The sequence below is a fragment of the Schistocerca serialis genome, chromosome 3 (genome assembly GCF_023864345.2).
Source record: "Schistocerca serialis cubense isolate TAMUIC-IGC-003099 chromosome 3, iqSchSeri2.2, whole genome shotgun sequence".
In the NCBI taxonomy this organism is placed as follows: domain Eukaryota; kingdom Metazoa; phylum Arthropoda; class Insecta; order Orthoptera; family Acrididae; genus Schistocerca; species Schistocerca serialis.
This window is the reverse complement of record NC_064640.1, coordinates 258,596,697-258,623,691: the sequence shown is the minus strand read 5'-3', so window position 1 is coordinate 258,623,691 and position 26,995 is coordinate 258,596,697. Positions and strand designations below refer to the sequence as shown.

The following is a 26,995-nucleotide window of genomic DNA, read 5'->3' as shown; positions in this document are numbered from 1 at the left end:
TTCCTCATTCTTCATGACTTTTCTGGTTCTCAGATATGTTCACTCTGTTCAGAAGCAACGTCATTCATTGTAGCAATAACTGAGTTTTCATCCATGCTGCTGTGTTCTGGGAAAGGATTCCTTGAATGGCAGTTGGGTCCTTGCATTTGTGTGTATTTTTGTGCACCACTGCAATGACGTATTCCTGAAGCCCCTGAGTCTATCTTGACAGTCAGTTCAGCTGCTCCTTTAGGCTAGTCAGTCAGCACAGAGAGTGGTGGTCTGTCACAATGATGAATGGTTTTCAAAAAAAATTAGGCCAGAAATTGTTGATGGCTTCAACAACTGCAAGGTGCTCTTTCTCAGTTGTGGAAAAGTTCCTCTCAAACTTTGAGAGTACTCTGGAGGTACAAGCTGTCACCTTTTCAGCACCTATCTGAATTTTCACTAGAACTACACCTATACCATAACTGCTAACATCGGTGTTAACTTCCATCCCAGCATACATTGCTAGGAATGGAGATGCTGTTAGCATGTACTGAAGGATAAGAAAGATCCTTCTTGCAACTCATTTCAGGAAAATTTGACATATCCCTGCAAAAATACTTACAAGGGACATGCCTTGGTACAGAGGTCCTTTATGAATTGTCAGTAGCACAGTTCAAGAAAAGTTCCCACATTGCAAATAAGCCGAGGTGTCAGAAAATCTGACTGCTATTATACCCTCAACAGTTTTATTTCTTGGGTAGCGAAGAGCTGCTTTTTTGGATACATGTTGACACCTGCAGTCTGAATGCACTAAAACATGGTTCACAAAAAGCTTATACATTCTTCAAATGGTTTTGCTATCTGGAAGACAGTCATTTTTTCAAAGACACATTGTCCACTTGCAGTGTTGAAGCCAGTTGTCCATTGTCTGCTCAAAAGTGGCTGGAGCATTACACAGATCAAATGCCGTAACTTTGAACTCGTATACACCATCAGGAATTATGAAGGCAATCTTTTCCTCTTCAGCTTACAAACACTAGTCGCCAGTAGCCAGTCTGGAATGACCAGTGTTTTTTTTTTCCTTTTCAAGCAGTCTGGGGGGTTAGCAAAGTGCAGCGACAGGTGGACACCTGTTTTCATGATTTTGTTCAGTCATAGGCAGCTGATGCAGAAACATCATGTGCCATGCTGCTGCTGCTTCTTCTTCTTCTTCTTCTTCTTCTTCTTCTTCTTCCTCTTCCTCAAAACAAACAAATGAGAGGTCCATGGACACATTGAAAGTTCAATGATGTAATTCTGCAGCATCTTCTCCATCTCCTCCCTAATTGTGCATTCTTCAGTATGTGACACCCCATACATGTGGTGGCTAATTGGTGGATGATCCTATGTTGATATGGTGTTCTACCACTGGCTGCTTGGTTTGTGTTTTCTCCACTCTAGATTTGAAAGTATCCAAAAGTGTTGCAGAATGGCTAACATTTGCTGATGTTTATCTTCAGTCAGACCAGACCCTACTGGCAGTTCAATATTGTGAAATGTACATGTGTCCTGAACAACACTGTCATTGAGTTACAATGATCTGTAAGTGTCAATGAGTGAAAGTGAGCATTATACAGAAGGCATTTATCAGACAGGATGAAACTTTAACATAGCTTCAAACAATGCTGTCCAAATGAGGGACGGTTTTGCGAAACTTTTTCTCACATAATATAACTTGATTTTAATGTGTTTGTTAGTTGTGCCACTTCAACTTTATTATCACCTCTCATTTGAATACAGTGAAAAAAGTAACAGACTAAGGACATGTATTATGTACTTGTGTGCAATTATGCTGTCACTTCATCACATAACTAGCCCAAAATTAATCAGTTGTGATGATTCGTTTTTTGCTGGTCCCATAAAGAACACTGAGTAAAAACAGCTGTTACCATGGTGCCCACTTATGTAATTTTCTCAACCTAAAAAAAAAAAAAAAAAAAAAAAAAAAAAAAAAAAAAAAAAAAAAAAAAAAAAAAAATTAGCATTGGTAACAGTACTAATGCTGCTACCTACTGTAACATCCGAACACTGTAGGTGAGGCCTGAATGCAGCCAGAGTAGCCTGAACTTGGAAACATGTATGTTTGATTTCTTCATTTACTCCGCTGTGCTTGCAATGCCACTGCAATCATGTGCACTGAGCAGCACTGGTTTGTTTTGCCAGAGCAGCTCTGCTCAGAGCAACTCGCTACTCTGGCTGTGCTGTGCCACTCTACTGTAATCACAGCCCGAGAAATATACTGATCCCACCATTCTCAGATGCTTTTTCATTTGGCTCCTCACGACTACCCAATTTCAATATGAATCAACACAGGTTATCGAAAGTCTATGACAGAGTATTTTGCTTTTGCACATTGAAGGCTGCACAAGAAGTATTCTCTGATTAGTGCATGCAGTGTGTACACTCCAAAGTTGGTTGCCATAGCGTAGTCTCTGCAGTACATAGAAACTCCTGCCACAAAGGACTTCATAGTTTGTAGTGACTATGGGCTGTTTTAGAAGGCATATTTCAGTGCTACCCCAAAACCTTAACTGCTGACATTCCATTAACTTACATTTAATTGTAATCAATAGTACAAAGAACATCAAATTATCAATAAATATTCTTGTTTCAGTGCCTCAAAATGGCATACTTTCATAACACTCAAATTAGAATACAAAAACAACCAAACATGAAAGTTCCGTAACTGCCAATACGACTTTTCAGTAAATTTCTTCCAACAAATTGTACCAAAAATGACATGATTTTGAGAGATCCACAATAATGATGATTTCTTGTGGCTCAATGGCCTGTTGCAAATCTTTCAACTGGACATCACTAAGACAACTTGTGTGCGCCCAATATATTCCAGTTATCCGACCAACAAAAGGGAGCCTACAGTTTAATGTGTAATCCAAACTACCTATTGTTTCTGGTGGCTCCTCACATCATTGAGAGGTGAAAGCCAGGTTAAAACACAAATTTAAAAATCTGCACTCTTATTAGGTTTTGATTTCATGACCTTTTGGTTACCAGGGATGCACTTCACCACTAGGTAACCCGGTCCAACAAGAGATCCACAATGTGCTGGTGCTTTGTAACAGCATATATTCACAGAACATTGGACTTCAACCAAAAACAATGTAATCCAGTACGGCATTTCCCTGGCCTTTGTCGGGACAGCTTAAGGAAGTTGCAAGGTGCTTGACTTATTGGTAGTGCTTGCAACAAGAAGTATTTAAATTATGTAATAATTTCTGCTATCTTTCAGTTAAAAGTAATTATGAATTACTTAAATCACGAAATTATTCTTGGAATGATTGAGAGTATTATTTCTGTTTTTGTTTATCTTATTACCTGACAGTGTTTCTGTAGTATATTTGGTTTTTATTCAATTTTTATGAGTATTTCTTTAACAATAATGGCCAGATGTTTACTAAAAGGAAGTCTCAACATAAAACAGAATAACAGAATGAAATGCACTAGCATACTGCATGAAGTTGTTGAAGTGCCAGTGAAAGTAGTATTCCATAAAGGTATTATGGAGACAAAAATACTGCCGTGAGCTGTTCTGCATACTGTCTGGCATAGCTTTTAGCAACACTAGCTATGTTTGTGTATTCTAGAAAATTCAATGTTTGTATAACTAGCATCACTCCACTCCAAAGTACAGTTTTTTCTGATCTGTCTTTAGTTTGGTGTTCTTAACGAACGTGTTTTTCAGTGTTGTACTTCACTGATGACACTGCTTTTGAATTTGGAGTTGATTCTAGTTAGGACATAATGTTATTTGGTGGAGATGCCAGATTCTTCAAAATATCTGCATCATCATGGCTCCAATCAGATAATGTAAGAGCCATCACCCACATGGACACTATGTGGAATGCAAGCAGTACATCTCTCCCACAGCCCATATACTCTGAGGACCAGTGGATTCCAAACAGCATTAAATCAGCTGCACATCAGGCATCCATCACTGTTTCCCAGAGACTCTAGCCAGGATGTGATGAAAAGGCAAAAAGTGTTTGACCGAGTACAACAGATGTGACAATGTATGTTATGCAAATGTATATGTTTACTTTGATGATGGGGCCCAGCAGTCGTTTGACAAAAAACAGAGCAGCTGAAGGGGTAGGATAAATTCCTAACTAAATCAAAGAAAATGTTTTGTGAAAACCAAGTCTGTTTAATGGAAGAACAACTAAGAATAGAGCCTACCATCATGGGGAAAAAACATAATCCTACACACAGACTGTTTTGGCCTTATGCCATTTATGAATCAGAATATGACAGAAGCTGACAGAATCCCATACTTGATGAAAGGAGGTGCAGAAGACATGTAGAAAACTCTTCTGGTAAAAGATGTCACAGCTACAGAGTAATTCATGAAGTGCTGCTAGCAAATGCAACAGAAAAGGAGTCAGGTGAAAGAGTTATGAGCAACTGCCAAATGTGGTCTCCACAGTAGTTTTGGAAAACAACCATGACCTTGTCTCTCATGTGCTAGGTTTAAGAGAAGAGAGCATTTTATGGCAACCAGAACTGTCAGACCAAGTAAGCAAAAGATGTTAGCCATGACGTCAATACCATACTGTCCTAATCCAAGAACACTTTAATTTAGTGCTCAAACTGCACCCCCCTCCCCCCCCCACACACACACACACCACACACACACACACACATATTAAAAGAAAAGTACAAAACAATAAGCAACATACAAGTGGCCACCAAGGCTTGGCACTCTGACCTATATATTCATTAGTTTCAACGGGGGGCACAGCCGGCAGCCTTTGCATGCCACTGCTGTCGTATTAGCAGGCCGAGTAGCCTCTAGTGGCCAAGTGAAGCACAAATTTCACAAGTGAACTATGAAATGGTGCACACACAAAATTGCGGCACCTGCCCCCCCTGTGAGAGGTCATATGTTAGAACAGACAATGCTGGTGTAGTGTCTGTTTCCAAGTCCTAGTTCAGCCCCAAGGAAGGAGGTTGTGGCAAAGGCAGCAGAACAGGTGGTGCCAGCTCTGATGGGTGCGACAGTGTGGAAACTAGGGTCCCACTGTGGTCCCCATAACCTAAGCAGAGCACCCATAGCAGTGGAGACAGTTGTGAAAACATTGGCGGTGGCAGCAGAGAAGATAAGGGTACTGGCCATGATGTAGGAGACAGACGAGCAGACGGAGAACGTGGGGGTGGTGAAGACATGCCCAGTGTGCAGCCGCCCACCCACGGCTCTACTCTACTTCAGCAGGCACCCATTTCGGCTGGTGACCAAAGCTGCACGCTCAAACAGCTGTGCCAGGATGGAAGCATTGTGGTGCTGGTGCCGGAGGATGGCTTGGTGTTGGACAAACCAGATGTAGCAGAGTCTTGGGCTGATGGCCGTACCGCTATGGTCGCAGGTTCGTATCCTGCCTCGGGCATGGATGTGTGTGATGTCCTTAGGTTAGTTAGGTTTAACTAGTTCTAAGTTCTAGGGGACTAATGACCTCAGAAGTTGAGTCCCATAGTGCTCAGAGCCATTTGAACCATTTTTGACGGCTGCACAACAAGAACTAAGGAACTGGTCAAGAGCTACTTCCAGTGACATACCAAAACGTATTTTTTCATCTGAGTCTTAAATGTTGCGACTAGTCACTCCGCTTCCCCATTCAACTGAAGATTGAAAGGAGGAGCCATGACATGACAAACACCACTTTCTTGTTTGTTTTTTTTTTTGTTTTTTTTTTTACAAAAATTTTCCAATTCCTGGAATATGAACAGGAGGCCCATTGTCAGTAAGTAATGAATACAGAAGTATTTAGACTGAAAATTTTTTGGCAAAGTGGGAATTATTGTGTCTGCAGTAGCAAACAGACAATGCACTACATGTGGGACCTTAGAATAAGCATGAATTACAAGAAGCCAGTAGAAATTCCAGAATGAGATTTTCGCTCTGCAGCAGAGTGCACACTGATATGAAACATCCTGGCAGATTAAAACCATGTGCCAAACTGAGACACAACTCAGGACCTTGAATTGAAGCTGTGAGGATGGGTCGTGAGTCGTACTTGGGTAGCTCAGACGGCATGGGACATGCCCGCAAAAGACAAGGTCCCGAGTTTGAGTCTCGGTCCAGCACATGGTTTTAATCTGCTATGAAGTTTCAGTAGAAATTCGTTCTGCTAGTTGTTGCAGCCTGCCCACAGTGTGCCACCCATAAGGCTTCTTTGTCACCATTGCTGATCCACAGCAGCTCTGGGAACAAATTTCTACTGAAACTTCATGTTGTGGTCTTCAGACCACAACAACATGAAGTTTCAGTAGATATTCGTTCCCAGAGCTGCTGTGGATCAGCAATGGTGACAAAGAAGCCTTATGGGTGGCACACTGTGGGCAGGCTGCAACAACTAGCACTATTTTCCCCATCACTGCATGACCAGAAATCATGTCTGCGTGCTAATGCTTTTGTACGCGACACACTAACCCCATGCCGATGGGCAGACAGGACTACAACCTGAGGAGTGGTGTCATCTATAGCTAACAACAGCACTCCGTCCCAAACATAAAGGCTATTTTGTAATGCACAATAATTTCCCAAAGGATCAGAAGCATCGCCTGGAGGTTTGTCCAGTCAGATGTGTTGCATGAAAGATAAAACTTTACTGAAAATGGGGCACACAGCTACTGTGGCTGCCATTTTAGCACTAGTAATAGGAAAGCCATCAACAACACGTCTACACGTGATAAGGCATCACCATCTGCATGTTGCAACTCAAGTCAAAAATGCATCTCATAAGTGTATCATGACAGAAAAGAGGTGCACCATTGTAATTTATGTGCGGTTTTCTCCAGCAAGGATGCTGAAGTGTTAAAAACAGACACCAGTGGTTTGTGGTCTGCGATCAAGTGAAACTTAGAAAACACATTAATTTTTTTTTCTTTTTTCCAGCATACACAATCGCCAAAGCAGCTCCCTATCATCATCATCATCATCATCATCATCATCATCATCATCATCATTTAAGACTGATTATGCCTTTCAGCATTCAGTCTGGAGGATAGCCCCCCTTATAAAATTCCTCCATGATCCCCTATTCAGTGCTAACATTGGTGCCTCTTCTGATGTTAAACCTATTACTTCAAAATGATTAACCGAATCCAGGTACCTTCTCCTTGGTCTGCCCCAACTCCTTCTACCCTCTACTGCTGAATCCATGAGTCTCTTGGGTAACCTTGCTTCTCACATGCGTGTAACATGACCCCACCATCTAAGCCTGTTCGCCCTGACTGCTACATCTATAGAGTTCATTCCCAGTTTTTCTTTGATTTCCTCATTGTGGACACCCTCCTGCCATTGTTCCCATCTACTAGTACCTGCAATCATCCTAGCTACTTTCATATCTGTAACCTCAACCTTGTTGATAAGGTAACCTGAATCCACCCAGCTTTCGCTCCCATACAACAAAGTTGGTCGAAAGATTGAACGGTGCACAGATAACTTAGTCTTGGTACTGACTTCCTTCTTGCAGAAGAGAGTAGATCATAGCTGAGTGCTCACTGCATTAGCTTTGCTACACCTCGCTTCCAGTTCTTTCACTGTGTTGCCATCCTGTGAGAATATGCATCCTAAGTACTTGAAACCGTCCACCTGTTCTAACTTTGTTCCTCCTATTTGGCACTCAATCCGATTATATTTCTTTCCCACTGACATTACTTTCGTTTTGGAGATGCTAATCTTCATACCATAGTCCTTACATTTCTGATCTAGCTCTGAAATATTACTCTGCAAACTTTCAATCGAATCTGCCATCACAACTAAGTCATCCGCATATGCAAGACTGCTTATTTTCTGTTCACATATCTTAATCTCACCCAGACCGTCTATTGTTTTCAACATATGACCCATAAATAATATGAACAACAGTGGAGACAGGTTGCAGCCTTGTCTTACCCCTAAAACTACTCTGAACCATGAACTCAATTTACCGTCAACTCTAACTGCTGCCTGACTATCCATGTAAAGACCTTTAATTGCTTGCAAAAGATTGCCTCCTATTCCATAATCTCATAGAACAGACAATAACTTCCTCCTAGGAACCCAGTCATATGCCTTTTCTAGATCTATAAAGCATAAATACAATTCCCTGTACCACTCATAACACTTCATTATTTGCCGTAAGCTAAAGATCTGGTCCTGACAACCTCTAAGAGGCCTAAACCTGCACCGATTTTTATCCAATTGGTCCTTAACCAATACTCACACTTTCCTTTCAACAATACCTGAGAAGATTTTACCCACAACGCTGATTAAAGAAATACCTCTGTAGTTGTTACAATCTTTTCTGTTTCCATGTTTAAAGATTGGTGTGATTACTGATTTTGTCCAGTCTCATGGAACCTGTCCTGACTCCCAGGCCATTTCAATTATCCTGTGTAGCCATTTAAGACCTGAAATTCCACTGTATTTGATGAGTTCAGACTTAATTTCATCCACCCTAGCTGCTTTATTGCACTGCAATCTATTGACCATTTTCTCCACTTCCTCAAATGTGATCCTATTTCCTTCCTCTGTCTGAGAATAATGCTGTTCCACTAAATTTAAGGATTTAGAGGTGTATGCAATAGGGCATTCAGAACCACCCACATACGTATGAACAAGGATGGTGCCAAGATCTAACTGAGATGCGTTCATCACTAACACTAGTTGCTGGCCCAGCAGAAAAGTGACCAAACAAGGGGCTGGCTGCAGCTTAGGTTTCAACAGCTCGAATGCCTGGTCACAAGGCAGGGACCAGTGGAAAGGAACACTTATACGTAATAACACATGGAATGGTTGTGCCACAGTAGCAGCATCCAATATGAATTTATCGTAGTACGCAATTTTGTCTAAAAATGACTGTAATTCCTCAATGGGCATGCTGTGTGGCAAATGGCAACAGCATCAATATGCTAGCGCAATGGTTTAATGCCAGCACGCGACACTTCAAAACCCAAATAAATAATGATTAGTTGAAAAAACTGTCTTCTCCGAAATGTACCTCCAGCCTGCAGGCCATAAAACAGAAAAAAGAGCAAGGTGGTTCTGAAATTGTTCCTCTGTAGAAGCAGCAACTGTGAATATGCCTCTGCCATGTGAATCTTTGAAAAGTAATGGCTCCTCTCCCAATAATTTTACTAACAGCTTGTCAGTGAGCGGAAAAAGATAGGTATCAATGACTGACAGAGCATTAACAGTTTTTTTTTTAAAATCGCTGCACCTGGTAGGAGGTTTTTTGACTATCACCAATAGTGTTGACCATTCACTGCAAGAAACATGTCAAAATAATCAAGGGATTTAAGACACACTAATTCCATTTTTATTGGATACTGTGAAGTTACCAGTACTTTAAGAGGGCCAAGAAATAACAAAAAGACTGTTTCATTGCAATATGACCATGAAATTCTGTTGCACAACCCAATCCTGGAGAAAACTGGGGAAAATTTGGCACAGAGAGCATTAACTGTTGATATGAAACTTTATCAGAAACCAAATGCACTTCCTAATCAATGGAGTATCCAAAGAGGTTCAATGTGTAACTTGCTTTGAGACACTGTTTATATCTATGTCTTCACTCATGTTTGGAAAGGAGTTACTTACAGAAGTTGTGCGTCATGTCTTATGGCACCTATTACACATTGCCCAGCACTTGGGACACACAACTGAAAATTATAAAATCTGTTCATGTTGAATGAAGCAGTATGGGCATGAAGGCAGCGGAGCACAGAGCTGTTGCTATTGTGACGCAGACTTATTGTCATCAACGCTTATTACCTACATGACACAGACATCTGCTGGACTGCTCCAGTGGCATCTACAGTCCTTAGCAAACTGGCTGAAGGCTAGGAGAGGTGACCGTAACTGAGTTCTGAAACTTCAGACCTGGCTTCCATCTGACTACCTGCAGCCCATGAAACTTCAAATGTCTGAGCTACGTTCTATACTTCCATAAACATAAGCTTTTTGCACTGTAAAGCTCACTTGTAAACTTCCCTGTCCACAACAAAATGTACGATTGCATCACAAGCCATTCAATTGGTATAGTATTCTTCCTGAACATTTGTCACAAAATTACCATGACAGCAAAGTCCACATAGTTTTGCTGACCATGCCCTGTATTACTGTTTTGGCCACATTTGGCAGCAGTAAAACTCAACTTGAGCAGCAATAATGTGAGTATATTTACAGTGATAGGTAGAAAGTAATTCACACACCCAACCGAAAGAGAGACTTGAAGGTTCTTGCAAGGGGGTGAGCTGACACAAATACTGATATATGCAAGGTGAAATCCATGACAAAAAAAGGGCCTTCTAAAGGTTTACGTCTATCCATTTTTGAGCAATTCATACACAGTCTTAACTGTTGGTTGTGAAACAGAATTGAGTAAGGTGCATCAATAGGCATCCGACAGATTATGACTGAATAGTTTGTCAAGAGTTGCTGTTGGTCTGACTCTCAGTGGTGGGTGATCAGCTTCCACCAGGAGGCTGTATGTAGAGCTCATATGGAAGGCTCCAGTCGCCAAGCTGATGGCGCTGCCAACCCAGAGGCAATACATCAGTCGTTCAGTCAACATAAAATCAACACTTCATAAAAACACAGAGGAACTATATTGTCTGTACTCCAGGTGCTTCCAAGATATCTGAGAGTATTAAGGTTCCTCATGTAACATGTCTTGAGCTGGTGCACATGTAGTAGCAATGGTAACTTACTGCCAAAACAGAATGTCTAAAAAATTTGAAAGTTTCAATGACTTCAAGTAACTGGTTACTGGGGTGAATTCTGCGCACAGATGTACGGTTGAGTTGACAAAAGTGTGTGGCACAAGTTTTTGTGGGGAAACATTGATATCCATGATTCAGGGCCCAATTATGTACTTTCTGTGCGGCCCTGTGAAGCTGTCACTTTGCAATGTGCAATGATGAAGACCTGTAATACAGGCAAATGTTGACCACATACAGTGATGGTCAGATGGTGGGCCCCGCTGCAGTCATGATTCCACAAACTGCGATGGCAATCTGGACCTGGAACTATCAGAGGGATAGTAAATTCTGGATAAAAATAGGTAAACAGCCCTAGAAGCTCCACTCGTGCAATGTAAACAGGATGCGATGGCGCCAGGTGGTATCACACACCTTCTATAGATCATGGAACACAGTAATCAGTTGTTGGTGATGCATGAATGCCTTTCACACTACAAATTTAAGGCGACTCATTAGTCTAATAAGCAGCAATGCCTGAAAGCTACAAAAAAATTACGATAAATGTTCTGTCTTCTAGACACAAACAGTTGTCAGTTGATCATTTTTTAAATAATAATAAATAATAACCTCTTCATTAGTGTGTTCTGTCAATAATTAGTCTACACTTTCAGATCTTTTCTCAATTTCAGGAAGGGCATAATGAAAGTCTCTCTCCATCGGGAGGGAACCTCCCTTTCACATTAAATACAACTGAAAACCTGAGGATGTGTTTTATGCTGTGGATGCTAAGCTGTTTAAGCATTTAATTGTGGATACTGTTAGGTCCACAGGCTGTGTCTCAACTCACTGCTACATCACTGCAGAACTCCTTTTCACTAAATGAAACATTATATGTTTCAAAGCCTTGTGCACTGACGCACAAGGAGTTTCCATCCACTGTGTGTTTCTGGGCCAGGAAAGCAGAATGGTAGTTACTGCATGCAGATACTTTTGCAAGGTGTACTGCAAAACATTCAGCAAAGACCACAGAATCAATATAGATATTGCAATTCACAGGATGCCAGGAACCACTGTGGGTGGTGGGTGGCCACAAATGTGGCTGAGTGAAGTCCATACTTTAGACAATGGTGTGGGCTCTCATATACGATACATATTGTTCCCGACAGTCCTGCTTTTTTTATTCATGAAAAACCGTGCCTTCACTGGAAGCCTTTTGCATGCTATTAAATGTTCTGTAGAGGGATGGCACTTGTGCTGAATTGCCCGCGACACAATCTGATAGCTCAGCTATTTCTCCAGACTATTACAGCAATTGTGTCAGTCAGGAAGAGGCTAAAGAACAGTGTATTGGTGCTGTCATAGTGTGTACAGTTGTTTCAACATAACATATTGGACCAATCATTCTATATCCTCCTCTTTAATGGTTTCTGAAATGGCTCTGGAGATGAAAGCTTGCCATTTGGCTTTCTGTAAGTGGGCAGTGTGACGCATGTCCCACTGGTCAATGGATCGAATACGAGAGTGTGATAGGAAAGTAGTTGCGGTTGCAGCGATTGCCATGGATGGGCCACAGGAGTAAGGGTGGGATGCTCAGGCAGTGGACTGTAATATCTTTGGCTGAGAATATCCCATGGTCCATGCTGAACTGTGTTACCAGATCCAGTGTTAAGGAGACAGACAAACCAGTTCTGAAGTTAATTGCCATATTACACAGTACCTGCCAGAAAGAGTTTGGCTGCCCCACAGAGAATTGTAGACACTGGAGACCCCCAGAGGAGGAAGTGAAGACAACTGTTGTAATAGTTTCACCAGCTCATGATACAGTATAGATCTGTCTGGTAATAGGCAGATGTTACATACTGTTACCATAACTGATAGGTAAACTCAACCAACCACAGTTTCTAATGCAATGGTGAGTGGCATCTGCTCACAGGAAGGTCAGATCTAATGAATGTGTAAAATGCCCTCTCAGCATTAATGTGATTTGTAATCTTTAGTAGTAGGTAATTAGGTTTTGCAGAACCATATCTCCTGAATTGCTGTGACAACTGCAAAGAAAGTAGCCATTAATTGACAGAGTTTGGCCATGTGGCGATGGTGGCCATTAAATTTCTGCGGAAGAAATATCAGATTGGGATCTGAGAAGCAGCAGAGGTGAAATGGGAGTATGAATTACTTTGCCGCTGTGGCTTACTCCACCTGAATGTGGAGTTCATCAGTATTCATAGGCTCGATCTCAAAGGGGCTGGCCAGCCTGAATGTGGTGTTTTGGCAGTTTCCCACATCCAACGAGATAATGTACACACACACACAGAGAGAGAGAGAGAGAGAGAGAGAGAGAGAGAGAGAGAGAGAGAGAGAGAGACACGGGGGGAGGGGGGAATATCTTACCTTTTACTTTTATGTAGGCATTTATTAATACAGAAAATTTCTGTGATTATGTTTCCCACTTACCTTTTGAACTTCAAACAGAAATTTGGCTGGATCAAATCCCTCATCCGCAGGACCTTTGTATATGTGGGAGTATGGGGAGTCAAGGATACATTTTGTATTCACCATCTTTTCCAAAAGTAGAAGCCACGCATCAAGGAATTCACCAGTCCCCTCAGGTAACAAAGGATTTTCAAATGCAGTCTTGATGGGCAATTTGTCATTATCTGTAAGAGCTTTCCTGAATGACCTGTGGAATTACAAGATTAAAGCAGAGAGATTAGATTTTCATGTTAATCAATAATCTGATTAACAAAGCTAAATCTTATGTTCTCACTTGTGTTTTTTGTAACACGTATTTAATTTTAAAGGTGATCATTGAATCTGTCTTTTTAGGAGGCAGTATCTAAATTCAAATTTATATTGTTTTTATCAATCTAAATGTTCTGCATTTTTGTCTTACTATCCCTGGAGCATGTGTGCTGTTTTTAATACCATGAGTAGGTGCACAGTGTACTTTGTACACATGTAAAGAATAGCTGTCTTTCCGTTACCAAGGTAAACAGGTCTGAGCAAAATCACAATAAAATAAAGTTGTTACTTAAGCTAAATCACTGTTTCACTAAACAGTTTTAAAATGAACATTCATTATATCACTCTGTTGTGGCATACAAGTGTTACCCCACAGTAATGACCCACTCTAAGCATTAAACAGTGCAGTTGTATCACACCTCAGCCAACCACTTACTTGATTGCTAATTCTCCCTTAGACAACTGCATCCATGTGGGATTGCACTCCCAGCTCAGAATCTGAGTTATTTTCTAGCAGGGATCATAAATTTTTTCTCACCTAACTCACAGTGTTAGCTGAAGCAATAAAAAATGAATAGGTGCAGACTCACAATCGTCGAACAACAGTGGAATGGTACAAGACAATGTTGTTTCTGGTTGGCACACTTCATAAACAGGCACACCCACTCGAGGGTTAATGTCTTGTCTGTACATTTTGCTTTGATATCTTAGCATCACAACATAATTAACTATATTTCTTTTGGAACAGCACCAACTGCTAATTAATGAAAATGATTACACTGAAATTGAACTGAAGTTTTATTGAATTATAAATATATAAATTAGATCTTGAATTCATACTATCTTCATTGTTTACTTTGACTTCTAGCTCAGTATGGTAAGAAACCATATACACAATGTGTCTTTGGTCTCAATGTAGCTCCCTTACATAAAAAAGTGTAAAATTTTTTTCCTGTGGGTACTGCTCGTACCCTGCCAACAATTTAACATCTTGAGACAGCACTGTAGAAGGGATGTGGGCAGTAAAAATATTTTCAACAGTTAATTTTTAATTATAATGATAAGATGACAATGCTTGTGAAATATTTTCTACATTGTTATATTAAATTCTTAAGAGTCAGAACTACAGATGGTTTCAAAATGGGGATAAATCAGCCTTGGGAGGTTCTCCTCACTCAGGTCTAACTTCAGCTGAGATATCAAGCCAGTACAGACACCACTGAATAAAGGGAGCTGTCCAGTCACAACAATGAGGAAGCTTAGAATGTGTGTGTCTGCAGTTCATATTGTTGTGCAAAGCTACTCTTAAGTGAGGAATCTTGTTCCTGTGAATCTCATACCTTCATACCGTGTCTCATATAAAAGATACTTCCAAAATTCAAAGACTGCATGCTTAACTTCATGAACAGAATGCTTATAGGAAACAAAATTGAGTTTTTCACCAGGAGTTCCACTTAAGGAAGAAAACTTTAAAGATGAAGTTTCCTCTGAAGCTGCAAAAGACAATCTGTTATGAAAAACAGATAGATTTTCTTCCCCCCATAGAAGATGAATTGATATGCCTGGTACTCACACCTGTTTGAAAAATCACTGGGAAGTGGCATCGAGAACATTTCCATCTTAAGTTGCAGATGCATTCAAAATCATCTGTTCAAGGTGACACTCTAGAGTAACTGTTCAAACACAATGAGAACTCAACATTTTAGAAAAAACTACTGCTTTATTAACTGTAGCATACATTGTAAGTCTTCCATTAGCATCTCTCCCCAAAATGACTGAGTTGATGCAACAAATAAAGAATCAGTTACGAGACCAATGATTTTGTGGCAAAGTTGTTTGCATGCACGGGATGAGAAAGGTATACTACTAGCAGAAATAATGTTGAAAAAAATTGTTTGATGGCTGTTCTGAAGGATAAAGCTAGCTGAAGTCATTTTCAAATGAAAAATAAATGGTGGCTCTACCGCAAAGCTTTCATGTTACCACTCATACATCAGAATCCTGAACTAAGGACTGCAGGATGAACAAACTATTGCAAAATGGAAGTTCAGTAGTGTAGTACTGTCCTACACACTGTCACCAATAAAATGAATATGAATGTATAATTCACTCAGACAGTTAGATGACATTGGTGTGGATACTTACTGAAAATTGGAGTGAACAAGAGTTTTGAAAAAAAGAGCCAAACTGAGCCCCTACCATTTGACAGCCACTCAACAATCCACACTCCACTGGAGCAGTACTTTAGATTCACTTAAATTTTCTAAATGGTATCACAGATAAACTGAAAAGGCTGAAGGTCATGCGCCCTCTGAGGTCAGATAACTACCACTGTACCTACTGACTGTTCATCAACCTGCTTTGACACAATTTGAAAGCTAATGGTGGTGCATTGGTTAACTCAACAGACATAAATCAGGATGAACTTATATCTTGTCTGTGAGGGACAACTGCAAATATACCAAACATATCCCTTTAACCAGTGGAAATATTCTCCAGGGAAACTATCACTAGTAGCCTGAACTGAACTCTGGTCACCACTTTGACACAGCTTGATTGGTTGGTTGGTTGGTTTAAACGAGGGGAGAAGAGACCAAACTATGAGGTTATAGGCCCCTTGTTCCTAATAAAACTATGCCACAAGTGTGAGAATAAAACAGACGAGACATATAAAACAAAATGGAAAGTAAGGAAAAACCACAAGAATGAAGGAAAGGCAACAAGCACTAAAAGGAACAAAAGAGGACAAGAAAACAACAGAGAATCGCTAGATACAGAAGAGAGTAAAACAAGAAAGCAGATTACAGCGGCTGGCCGACCATAAGAATAAAAAGGAAAAGGCAGCCACTCCGTAACACAATAAAACCTCCACCATAAAAGCACTAGGGTGGAGGACACAGAGAGACAAAGGAAATGCGCTAAAACTTACATCAAAAGATAAAACCCACCCTCACGAATGAAATGCAAAACTAAATCAGCCAATGAGGCGTTGTCAGATAAAATGAGTGGCAACGAGTCCGGAAACGCAAAATTTCATCACTGGGAAGACAAAGTGGGACAGTGCACCACAATGTGGGCCACTGTCAACCAGGCACCGCACTGACCCTGAGGTGGTTCTTCACCGCGCAGGAGGTAACGTGGGTCACCCAAGCGTGGCCAATGCGGAGCTGGCAGAGGACAACTAACTCCCTGCGAAAGACCCGCATGGAAGACTTCCACACATTCGCATTCTCCTTACTGACACACAGTTTGTTGTCGGTACTGTTATGCCATTCCATCTCCCAAAGCCAAAAAACCCTGCAGCGTAAGACAAAGCAGATCAGGTTCAGAGATGCCCATCTCCAGAAGCAGTTTCTGTCTAGCCTGTTACACCAGCCTGTCTGCAAGTTCATTGCCTGAGATGCCAATGTGTCCTGGAGTCCACACAAACAGCACTGAATTACGGGACCAGTCCAGGACATATATGGACTCCTGCATGGACATCACCAAAGGATGGCAAGGGTAGCACTGGTCAATAGCTTGCAGGCTGCTCAATGAGTCAGTACACAAAAGAAACGACTCCTCAGGGCATGAACAGATACACCAAGGAGGTGTATGTAAATGGACCTCAAGGAGAGGTGGTACAAGCAACGACTCCAGTTCAGACAAAAGGTATCGAACATGAACTGCAATCTTTAGCCTTGACCTGGGCCGCCTATGCAGGTGGTGAACCGCTGTTGTCGGGAAAAGACGGTAATTAGGATGTTCAGGAGAGCTATGAACGTGTGCAATGTAACTGACAAGCACTTGTGCACATCTGATCTTCAATGGCGGGACTCCAGCCTCCACCAGTACACTTGTCACCAGACTCATCCTAAATGCTCCTGTTGCTAGTCAAACTCTGCAATGGTGCAATGGGTTGAGCAAACACAAGGCTGAGGGCACCACCGAACCATAGACAACACTCCCATAGTCAAAGTGGGATTGAACAAGGGCTCTAGAGCTGCAGCAGCGTAGAGCGATCTGCACCCCAGTTGGTGTTGCGAGGCAGCGAAGGGCACTGAGGTGCTGCCAACACTTCTGTTTAAGCTGACAAAGATAAGAAAGCCAAGTCAAACTAATGTCGAAAACCAGACCTAAGAATCAATATGTCTCCACTACAGTGAGTGGATCATCATTAAGGTAAAGTGCTGGTTCCAGATGAACAGCATGACCCAGACACAAATGCATGACACATGTCTTCATGGCGGAAAACTGGAAGCCATGGGCTAGAGCCCATGACTGTGCCTTGTGTATGGCTCCCTGTAGGCACCATTCAGCAACTCCAGTACTGCTGGAGGAGTATGAAATGCAGAAGTCATCTGCATACAGATAAGGTGAGACGATGGGCTCGGCAGCTGCTCCTACACCGTTAATGGCCACTATAAATAAAGAGACACTCAATACAGAGCCCTGCGGGACTCCATTCTCCTGCACATGGATGGAACTATGGGAGGCACCAACTTGGACACGGAAAATATGGAGCGACAGGAAGTTTTGGATAAAAATTGGGAGTGGGTCCCGGAGACCCCACTCATACAATGTGGCAAGGATATGACGTCGCCTGGTCGTGTTGTATGCTTTAAGTAAGTCAAAATAGATGGCAACCAGGTGTTGGCATCTGGAAAAGGCTGTTCAGATGGCAGACTCAAGGGACAGAAGATCATCAGTGGTACAGTGACCCTTGCGGAAGCCACCCTGACAAGGAGCCAGTAGGCCACGTGACTCCAGGAACAAACCCAACCATCGACACACCATATGTTCCAGCAGCTTACAAAGAATGTTGGTGAGGCTGATTGGCTGATAGCTATCCACATCAAGCGGGTTTTTATCAGGTTTGAGCACCAGAATGATGGTGCTCTTCCGCCACTGCGATGGAAAGATGCCATCACACCAAATCTGGTTGAAGATGACGAGGATATGTCACTTTTAGTCAGATGAGAGATGTTTAATCATCTGGCTGTGGATCCAATCAGGCCCAGGAACTGTGTCAGGGCAATGTGCAAGGGCACTGAAGAGCTCCCACTCTGTAAATGGGGCGTTATAGGATTCACTGTGGTGTGTAGTGAATGAGCAAACTCTCCTTTCCAACCACCATTTGAGAGTGTGAAAGGCTGGGGGGTAATTCTCCAAAGCAGAGCCTCTAGCAAAGTGCTCACCAAAGCGCTCGGCAATCGTGTTTGTGTCGGTAGATAACATGCCATTTATGGTAACCCCGTGAACACCTATTGGGGTCTGGTACACGAAAATACATTTCATCTTTACCCAGACTTTGGAAGGTGATGTATGGCACCCAATGGTCAAGACGTATCCCTCCCAACACTCCGGCTTCCATTGTTTAGTAAGTTGGTGAACGCGGGCACGGAACCATTTAAAGGCTATGAGGTGCTTTGTTTAAAACCCATCTGGGCAGGCAACCGTGAGCCTGACGTCACGGCAGTGACAGGAAGATGGGGAAGTGGTCACTACCACACAGGTCGTAATGTGTTCTCCAGTGGATAGAAGGGAGAAGTCTTGGGCTGCAAATCGATAAATCAATGGCCAATAACTACCATGAGCCACAGTGAAATGAGAGGCGGCCCCAGTATTTAAGAGGCAGAGGTCGAACTGAGACAAAGTTTCGACATCCCTGCCACAGCCAGTAAGCACAGTGCCACCCCACATGGGGTTATGGTCATTAAAATCTCCCAAAAGTAGGAAAGGTTTAGGGAGTTGATCCATTAGTGCAGCTAAAACATTCAGGGGTACTGCACCATTCAGAGGAAGATACACATTGCAGACGGTTATTTCCTGCATCATCCTTATTCTGACAGCCACAGCTTCAAGAGGTGTTTGAAGGGGCACTGGTTCACTACAGACTGAGTTTAGGACATAAATGCAAATTCCACCTGACACACTATTATAGTTGCTACGGTTCCTATAATATCCTTCATAGCCGCAGAGGGCATGAGGGCAATGCAGGAAGAAGGTTTAAAGCTTAACAGTTGCCATAGCTCAGCCAGGTGGTGGAAAAAACCTCCACAATTCCACTGGAGGATTACATCATAAGACTGGGAAGGCACGGAACATTCAATGAGACAGTTTACACCTCAGGGTCACCTGCTGCTACTGACTTTTTGCCTGAGCAGTCTATATCCATTTTGTCTGAGGGTCCGGCGAGATCTAGGTCCACAGCGGATGCCAGAATCTCCTCCCCATTCTCAGATGCAGAGCTTTTAGGTAGTGGTGATGTGGGTGCCACTGCAATTTCCTTGGTCTTAGGGGTCTTCTTTTTGTATTTCTCTCGCTGTTCCTTGGGTTTACCTGGCTGGGAGGACTTCACTGGCTCAGTCTCCAGGACTGAGGATGAGCATGAAGCCCTACGACCAGCAGCTTTTGAGCTCTTCAGTGACTGGTGGGTGTCATCTTCCCCACTAGCAAAAACCTGGGAAGAGAGTGACCCAAGAGACCCCTTCCTAGCGAGAGTAGCCGAAGACAACGTATCTTTCTCTGGCTTAGAAGTGGGGACGGACCCCAATGGTTTGGGGGGGGGGGGGGGGGGGTGGTGTTGCTCCCGAAGTAGGTAGGGCGGGAGGAACAGGGAGGGAAGTGCCCCCCCACCATTGAGGAGACAGGTGTAGTCTTCCGGCTCTGAGAGGTGACAGGTTGGCGGAGCTGATGATGCCAGAACTGTTGTAGCGGCGGCAAAAGATGATGTCATACATACAGGATGCAGGTTTTCTTATTTTCTCTTAGCCTCAGTGTTGGTCAGTCCGTCCAGGGTCTTTTACTCCATGATTTTCCTTTCTTCCTGGAGAATCCTGCAGTCTGGTGAGCAAGGTGAATGGTGCTCTCCACAGCTGACACAGACAGGAGGTGGCCCTCAAAGGCCAAGATGAAGGCACCAGTGGCAATCTGATTATCCCTTGGACTCCAGTGGAAATGCCGGACAAAATGTGCACCTTGCTGCTCTAAATTGGCACGCAGCTCATCATCAGGCTGCTAAAGAAGCTCCCTTTGAAGTAAGATACCCTGGACCGTATTTAAGCTATTTAAGCTCTTATGGGGCGTGATGGTTACAGAAACAGCCCCCAACTTATCACAAGGGAGTTATGTCCATGACTGGGCAGAGGATGTGGTTTTGTTCAAGACTGACCCAGATCTCATTTTGGACAATCCCTCAACCTCCCCAAACTTTTCCTCTAAATGCTGAACAAAAAACTGAGGCTTCATCGTCATGAAAGACTCCCCATCAGCCCTCGAACATACAAGGTACCGGAACAAATAAAATCTGCTGCCATCCTTAACCTGACGTTACTCCCATGGTGTGGCCAGGGAGGGTAATAATTTGCGGTCGTACTTATGTACGTTGAATTGAGCTTGTGAACACTTAGAGACTGCTGGCGTTTCACCAACAGCAAGAGATTATGACTACACTTCATCGCATGTCATCCGCCCTGATGCCACCCACTCTGACCAGGGCCCTCCCCATGTGTGCCACCCAGCCACAGTAAATGCCCCCTGGCAGGATGACCATTGCCGAGAGTTCTGATGCCCCAGGGGGATAGACATCTATCCCTTGGCACATGTGGGGAATTAATGGCACAGGAATCAGCAGGGTGATCCCTGTGTGGCCAGGGGGCTACAAACAACAGAGTGCATGGTGGCCCCACCTCAACGGACTGGCTACCGCACTGGATATCAGGTGCAAAGAAGTCAGTGGTTATCGTCGACGCAGAAAGCAACACTGCATAGTGCATGGTGGAAAATGCACCCAGGAAGCTGTCCTCACCCAAGAGATGGAGAATGAGTGGAACTGAAATGAGACGATGAGAAAGTGGGCTAAGATCTCAATGCACAATGGACACGATGCACCATGTAAGCCCCCTTCCCCAATTGGCTTGCTCTTCAGGAAAATTTCGAAGAATGGAGGTCAAACCATCACATAAAGGCCAAAATGTGTTAAACACTTTTAGTCGCCTCCTACGACAGGCAGGAATATCTCAGGCCTATTCTTACCCCCAGACCCGCATGGGGTTGACACACATTCACACAGTCATTAGTGTGTAACCATCTACTGTACAGCTGAAGTGTTTTTAATGATTCTCTGTATATCTAAATATTTTTTCCTTAAATGAGAGGTTTTCTCTAAATAACAGTGAACTCACTCACACTGAAGGAGTGACCAGAACATAATTTGGAACCTGCTAGGGCAAATAAATATTCATTAAGCCCAAGCTATATTGAACTGGAAACTGTAATTCAGCCAAGCATTAACATAAGGTTTTCACTTTTTAGTAACATGTAATATCACCAACTGGTTCACTGATTTAAATAAAGCATCCTAAAAACAAGGAAAACATTGTTTTATCTATTATTGGTTTAATCAACGAATGACACAGGATTAACATGATCACAAAGGAATTTATGTACAACTCTAAATACTGTCTTTCATATCATAAAAAATTAAAATCAGCAAGATAATCTGCTTTTTTCTTGTAGTATAATATCCTAATATAAGTTTTTGCTTTCATTGCGTGATGCTGCAAATACTGACTGAACTGATGAAAACTAGGTGCCAACACAATCAAGCGAAGTTTGATGTATGTGAATCTCTTTCCCCTGCTCCTCTGGCTCCAACTACCCCCCCCCCCCCCCCCCCCCAAACACCTTCACCATAATCTGTTTTTACTTGTCCCTTCACAAGAGGAACACATGAGAAATAGCAAACAAGTCCAACGTGCTAAAATGTGTAATATCTTCCCATTCGTTTTTATAGAAATTGGTTTCAACTGCAACTGATGCTGCACCATCAGACAGAATCAGAGAAACAGTTAGATGCCGAAACTTCCTGGCAGATTAAAACTGTGCCAGACCTGGACTTCAACTCGGGACCTTTGCCTATTGTGGGTAAGTGCTCTACTGACTAAGCTACCCAAGCATGACCTACGACCTGTCCTCATGGCTTTACTTCTGCCAGTACCTTGTCTCCTACCTTGGGTAGCTCAGTTGGTACATCACTTGCTATGGAAGGCGAAGATCCTGAGTCGCCATCTCCACCTGGCTCACAGTTTTAATCTGCCATGAAGTTTAATATCAGTGCGCACTCCACTGCAGGGTGAAAATTTCATTCCAGTTCAAGGTTATCTATTGACTCATAGCATAATGTGTTGCCTGTAAAATATTTCATTACCATCTTTCTCTTGATGAATGAAATGGACCTCTGCACAATAGCAACCATTTACTTCTTTATGAGAGAGTTTATAATTATCAGGTCCAAAGGTTCAGCTGACTAGCTTCTAGTTTTATCCTTTCAACACATTAACGTGATTCTTCATTTTCATAAATATTACGACACAAGAATGCTGTTAACTGTCATTTACTCTTTTCATCTCTGCCACTCATTTTCTCAGTGACAAAAGTACATTTCTGTGGGAATTAAATTGTAAAAGCCTCCAATGCTATTGAAACTGAAACTATTTCTATATTCATATCCATTTACTGGCTATAAAAAAATTTCTGCCAGTACTTTGAAGTTTTACACTGTCTACTTAAATTTACACTTTTTTTAACTGCTCTCTCTAGATGTTTGATGCACTCAGTTTTCTACCCTGATCAATAGCACTATTCCTTGTGGTCCCTCTCTAAATACGTTCCTTCTTCAGGGAACATTTTCACTTATTTCATGGAACCATTTTAGAATGCTGGTGACATTTTTAATTTTCAAGGCTAAAAATATGTCACCAGAGATATGTACCATACTAAAAGTATTCCATGAAATGAGTGAAAATAAGGCCTTTCAACAGACCACACAAAGAAGACAGCACAAAATACCGTTTCTTTGAAATGACATGATAGTTTAGAATTGTCACCATCATCATGAATAATAGTCATCTGTTGAAGAACATGCTTCCCTCATTTGCTAACATCACAGTATCCCAGAACAGAAGATGGGACATATTAAAAGAAAGACAATGACTCATATTCTATTAATTTATCATTTCTTTTGTCTACAAATATGTTCAGTCATGCAGTTCAAAAGGAGATATTTGAAGCAGTCTGTAATTTTCTTGCTGCTAAATTTCCTATACTACAAGACACTGCATGTTTTATGACATAAAATCCTTAGTAATGAGATCGGCTTAAGCTTCATCTGAACAACTAATAAAGTCTGGAATCAGTCTGTGAAAACTAATGAGCTATACAGTAGCTGATATTGTTCACCAGATCTCGTGTGTGTGTGTGTGTGTGTGTGTGTGTGTGTGTGTGTGTGTGTGTGCGCGCGCGCGTTTTAAGACTGCAAGAAAAACTGATAGGTACATTTGCTTCCATCCCAAAATTCTAACTATAACATACTGTCCCAAGGAGTTAAAAGTAGAAATTAACAGCTGCGCATGAAAAATGGAAGTGTGTTTGCAGATAATTGTCTAATTTTGAAACTAGGTTTTTATCTTCATTAAAATACATTTGGCTTTTCAGACCAGGGTGAATATTTCATCTGACCTGTCGTAAGCTGATAAAGCAAGTCATTTCATATGTGTATTCTAATAACTGCTGAAACAAAGTAGTAGAAATCCTCCTCTTGATTGAACTGATGATTATTAAACACACAAGCAGGTTTTACTAAGCATCTTAAATTCATCAACCCTTCAAGCGGAAACATGAGTATTTACTTGATAGACATGTTTGTCTGCACTTGCAGTAGCCTGACTATGTGATGACCAGCTGCAGTCTTGCAGGTAAAGCCATACTGCTACACCATTGTTGATTACAGGCAACACTACTTTGTCAGTTAACAAGGTGACCACACAGCTATCAGAATTTGTTGGTTTTTTTTTTATGTGATACTGAGTCACTCTTCCAAAGTAGTTCAATGAACTCCAAAAAATTCTTGGGAAATTGACTTAAATATTCCAAAGGAATTTAATACCATAAAGTTTATTATTTCTTTCTTTCTCAGACGTTATGTCTGGTCAAAAATGGAAAGTGACACGGACCTTCATCAAGCGCGACTTCCTTTTAACTGTACGGTATATGTTACACTGTATTTAGGAACTTACGGGTTATTGAACACGTATCAATAATTACGGATTTCTGTAGTTGTATATATACATTTGGATGTAGCTGTATTGCGTTGATGTACTGGTGGATATTGTGTGGTATGACTCCTGTAGTTGATAGTGTAATTGGTATAATGTCAACTTTATCCTGATCTCACATGTCCTTGACTTCCTCAGACAGTTGGATGTATTTTTCAATTTTTTCCCCCGTTTCCTTCTGTATATTTGTTGTATTGGGTATGGCTATTTCGATTAGTTGTGTTAATTTCTTGTTGTTATTGGTGAGTATGATGTCAGGTTTGTTATGTGGTGGTGTTTTATCTGTTATAATGGTTCTGTTCCAGTATAATTTGTATTCATCATTCTCCAGTACATTTTGTGGTGCATACTTGTATGTGGGAATGTGGTGTTTTATTAGTTTATGCTTTATGGCAAGTTGTTGATGTATTATTTTTGTGACAATGTCATGTCTTCTGGGGTATTCTGTATTTGCTAGTATTGTACATCCACTTGTGATGTGATCTACTGTTTATATTTGTTGTTTGCAAAGTCTGCATTTATCTGTTATGGTATTGGGATCTTCAATAATATGCTTGCTGTAATATCTGGTGTTTATGGTTTGATCCTGTATTGCAATCATGAATCCTTCCGTCTCACTGTATATATTGTCTTTTCTTAGCCATGTGTTGGATGCGTCTTGATCGATGTGTGGCTCAGTTAGATGATATGGGTGCTTGCCATGTAGTGTTTTCTTTTTCCAATTTACTTTCTTCGTATTTGTTGATGTTATGTGATCTAAAGGGTTGTAGAAGTGGTTATGAAATTGCAGTGGTATAGCCGATGTATTTATATGAGTGATTGCCTTGTGTATTTTGCTAGTTTCTGCTCGTTCTAGAAAGAATTTTCTTGAATTGTCTACCTGTCCATAATGTAGGCTTTTTATGTCGATGAATCCCCTTCCTCCTTCCTTTCTGCTTAATGTGAATCTTTCTGTTGCTGAATGTATTTGATGTATTCTATATTTGTGGCATTGTGAACGTGTAAGTGTATTGAGTGCTTCTAGGTTTGTGTTACTCCATTTCACTACTCCAAATGAGTAGGTCAATATTGGTATAGCATAAGTATTTATAGCTTTTGTCTTGTTTCTTGCTGTGAATTCTGTTTAAAGTATTTTTGTTAGTCTTTGTCTATATTTTTCCTTTTAGTTCTTCTTTAATATTCGTATTATCTATTCCTATTTTTTGTCTGTATCCTAGATATTTATAGGCATCTGTTTTTTCCATGGCTTCTATGGAGTCACTGTGGTTATTCAATATGTAATCTTCTTGTTTAGTGTATTTTCCCTTGACTATGCTATTTTTCTTACATTTGTCTGTTCCAAAAGCCATATTTATATCATCGCTGAATACTTCTGTTATCTTTAGTAATTGGTTGAGTTGTTGATTGGTTGCTGCCAGTAGTTTTAGATCATCCATGTACAGCAAATGTGTGATTTTGTGTGGGTATGTTCCAGTAATATTATATCCATAATTTGTATTATTTAACATGTTGGATAGTGGGTTCAGAGCAAGACAGAACCAGAAAGGACTTAATGAGTCTCCTTGGTATATTCCACGCTTAATCTGTATTGGCTGTGATGTGATATTATTGGAATTTGTTTGGATATTAAGGGTGGTTTTCCAGTTTTTCATTACTATGTTTAGGAACTGTATCAATTTAGGTTCTACTTTGTATATTTCCAATATTTGTAGTAACCATGAGTGGGGTACACTATCAAAAGGTTTTTGGTAATCAATGTATGCGTAGTGTAGCGACCTTTGTTTAGTTTTAGCTTGATATGTCACCTCTGTATCTATTATCAGTTGCTCCTTACATCCTCGTGCTCCTTTGCAGCAGCCTTTTTGTTCTTCATTTATAATTTTGTTCTGTGTTGTATGTGTCATTAATTTCTGTGTAATGACTGAAGTTAATAATTTGTAGATTCTTGGTAGGCATGTTATGGGGCGATATTTAGCTGGGTTTGCTGTGTCTGCTTGATCTTTAGGTTTCAGATAGGTTATTCCATGTGTAAGTGTATCAGGGAATGTGTATGGGTCTGTCTGTTAAATAATATAGTTAGATGTGAATGTGTTGAGGTGAACTACTTTAGCCAGAAATTTGCTATTTTATCATTTCCAGGGGCTTTCCAATTGTGTGTAGAATTAATTGCTTGGGTGACTTCATGTTGCAAAATTATCACTACAGGCATTTGTGGTATCATCTTGTACGTATCTGTTTCTGCTTGTATCCACCATGCATGCCTGTTATGTTGTACCAGGTTTGACCACATGTTGCTCCTGAAGTGTTCCATGCCTGTTATGTTTAGTGGGTTGTCTATTTTAATGTGTGTGTTATCTATTGTCTGGTAAAATTTCTTTTGGTTTGTGTTGAATGTTTGGTTTTGTTTCCTTCTATTTTCACTTTTTTTGTATCTTCTAAGTCGTTTGTAA

General features: G+C 41.3%; 1 protein-coding gene across 1 annotated transcript in view; it reads right to left on the bottom strand.

The window, feature by feature from the left end:
* LOC126470028 (E3 ubiquitin-protein ligase HUWE1) overlaps positions 1-26,995 on the bottom strand; it is a 458,288-nt gene that overhangs the window by 224,144 nt on the left and 207,149 nt on the right. The window contains exon 19 of the mRNA XM_050097515.1: positions 13,162-13,387. Coding sequence (XP_049953472.1) covers positions 13,162-13,387 — 226 coding nt within the window. The remainder of the gene's footprint in view (positions 1-13,161; positions 13,388-26,995) is intronic.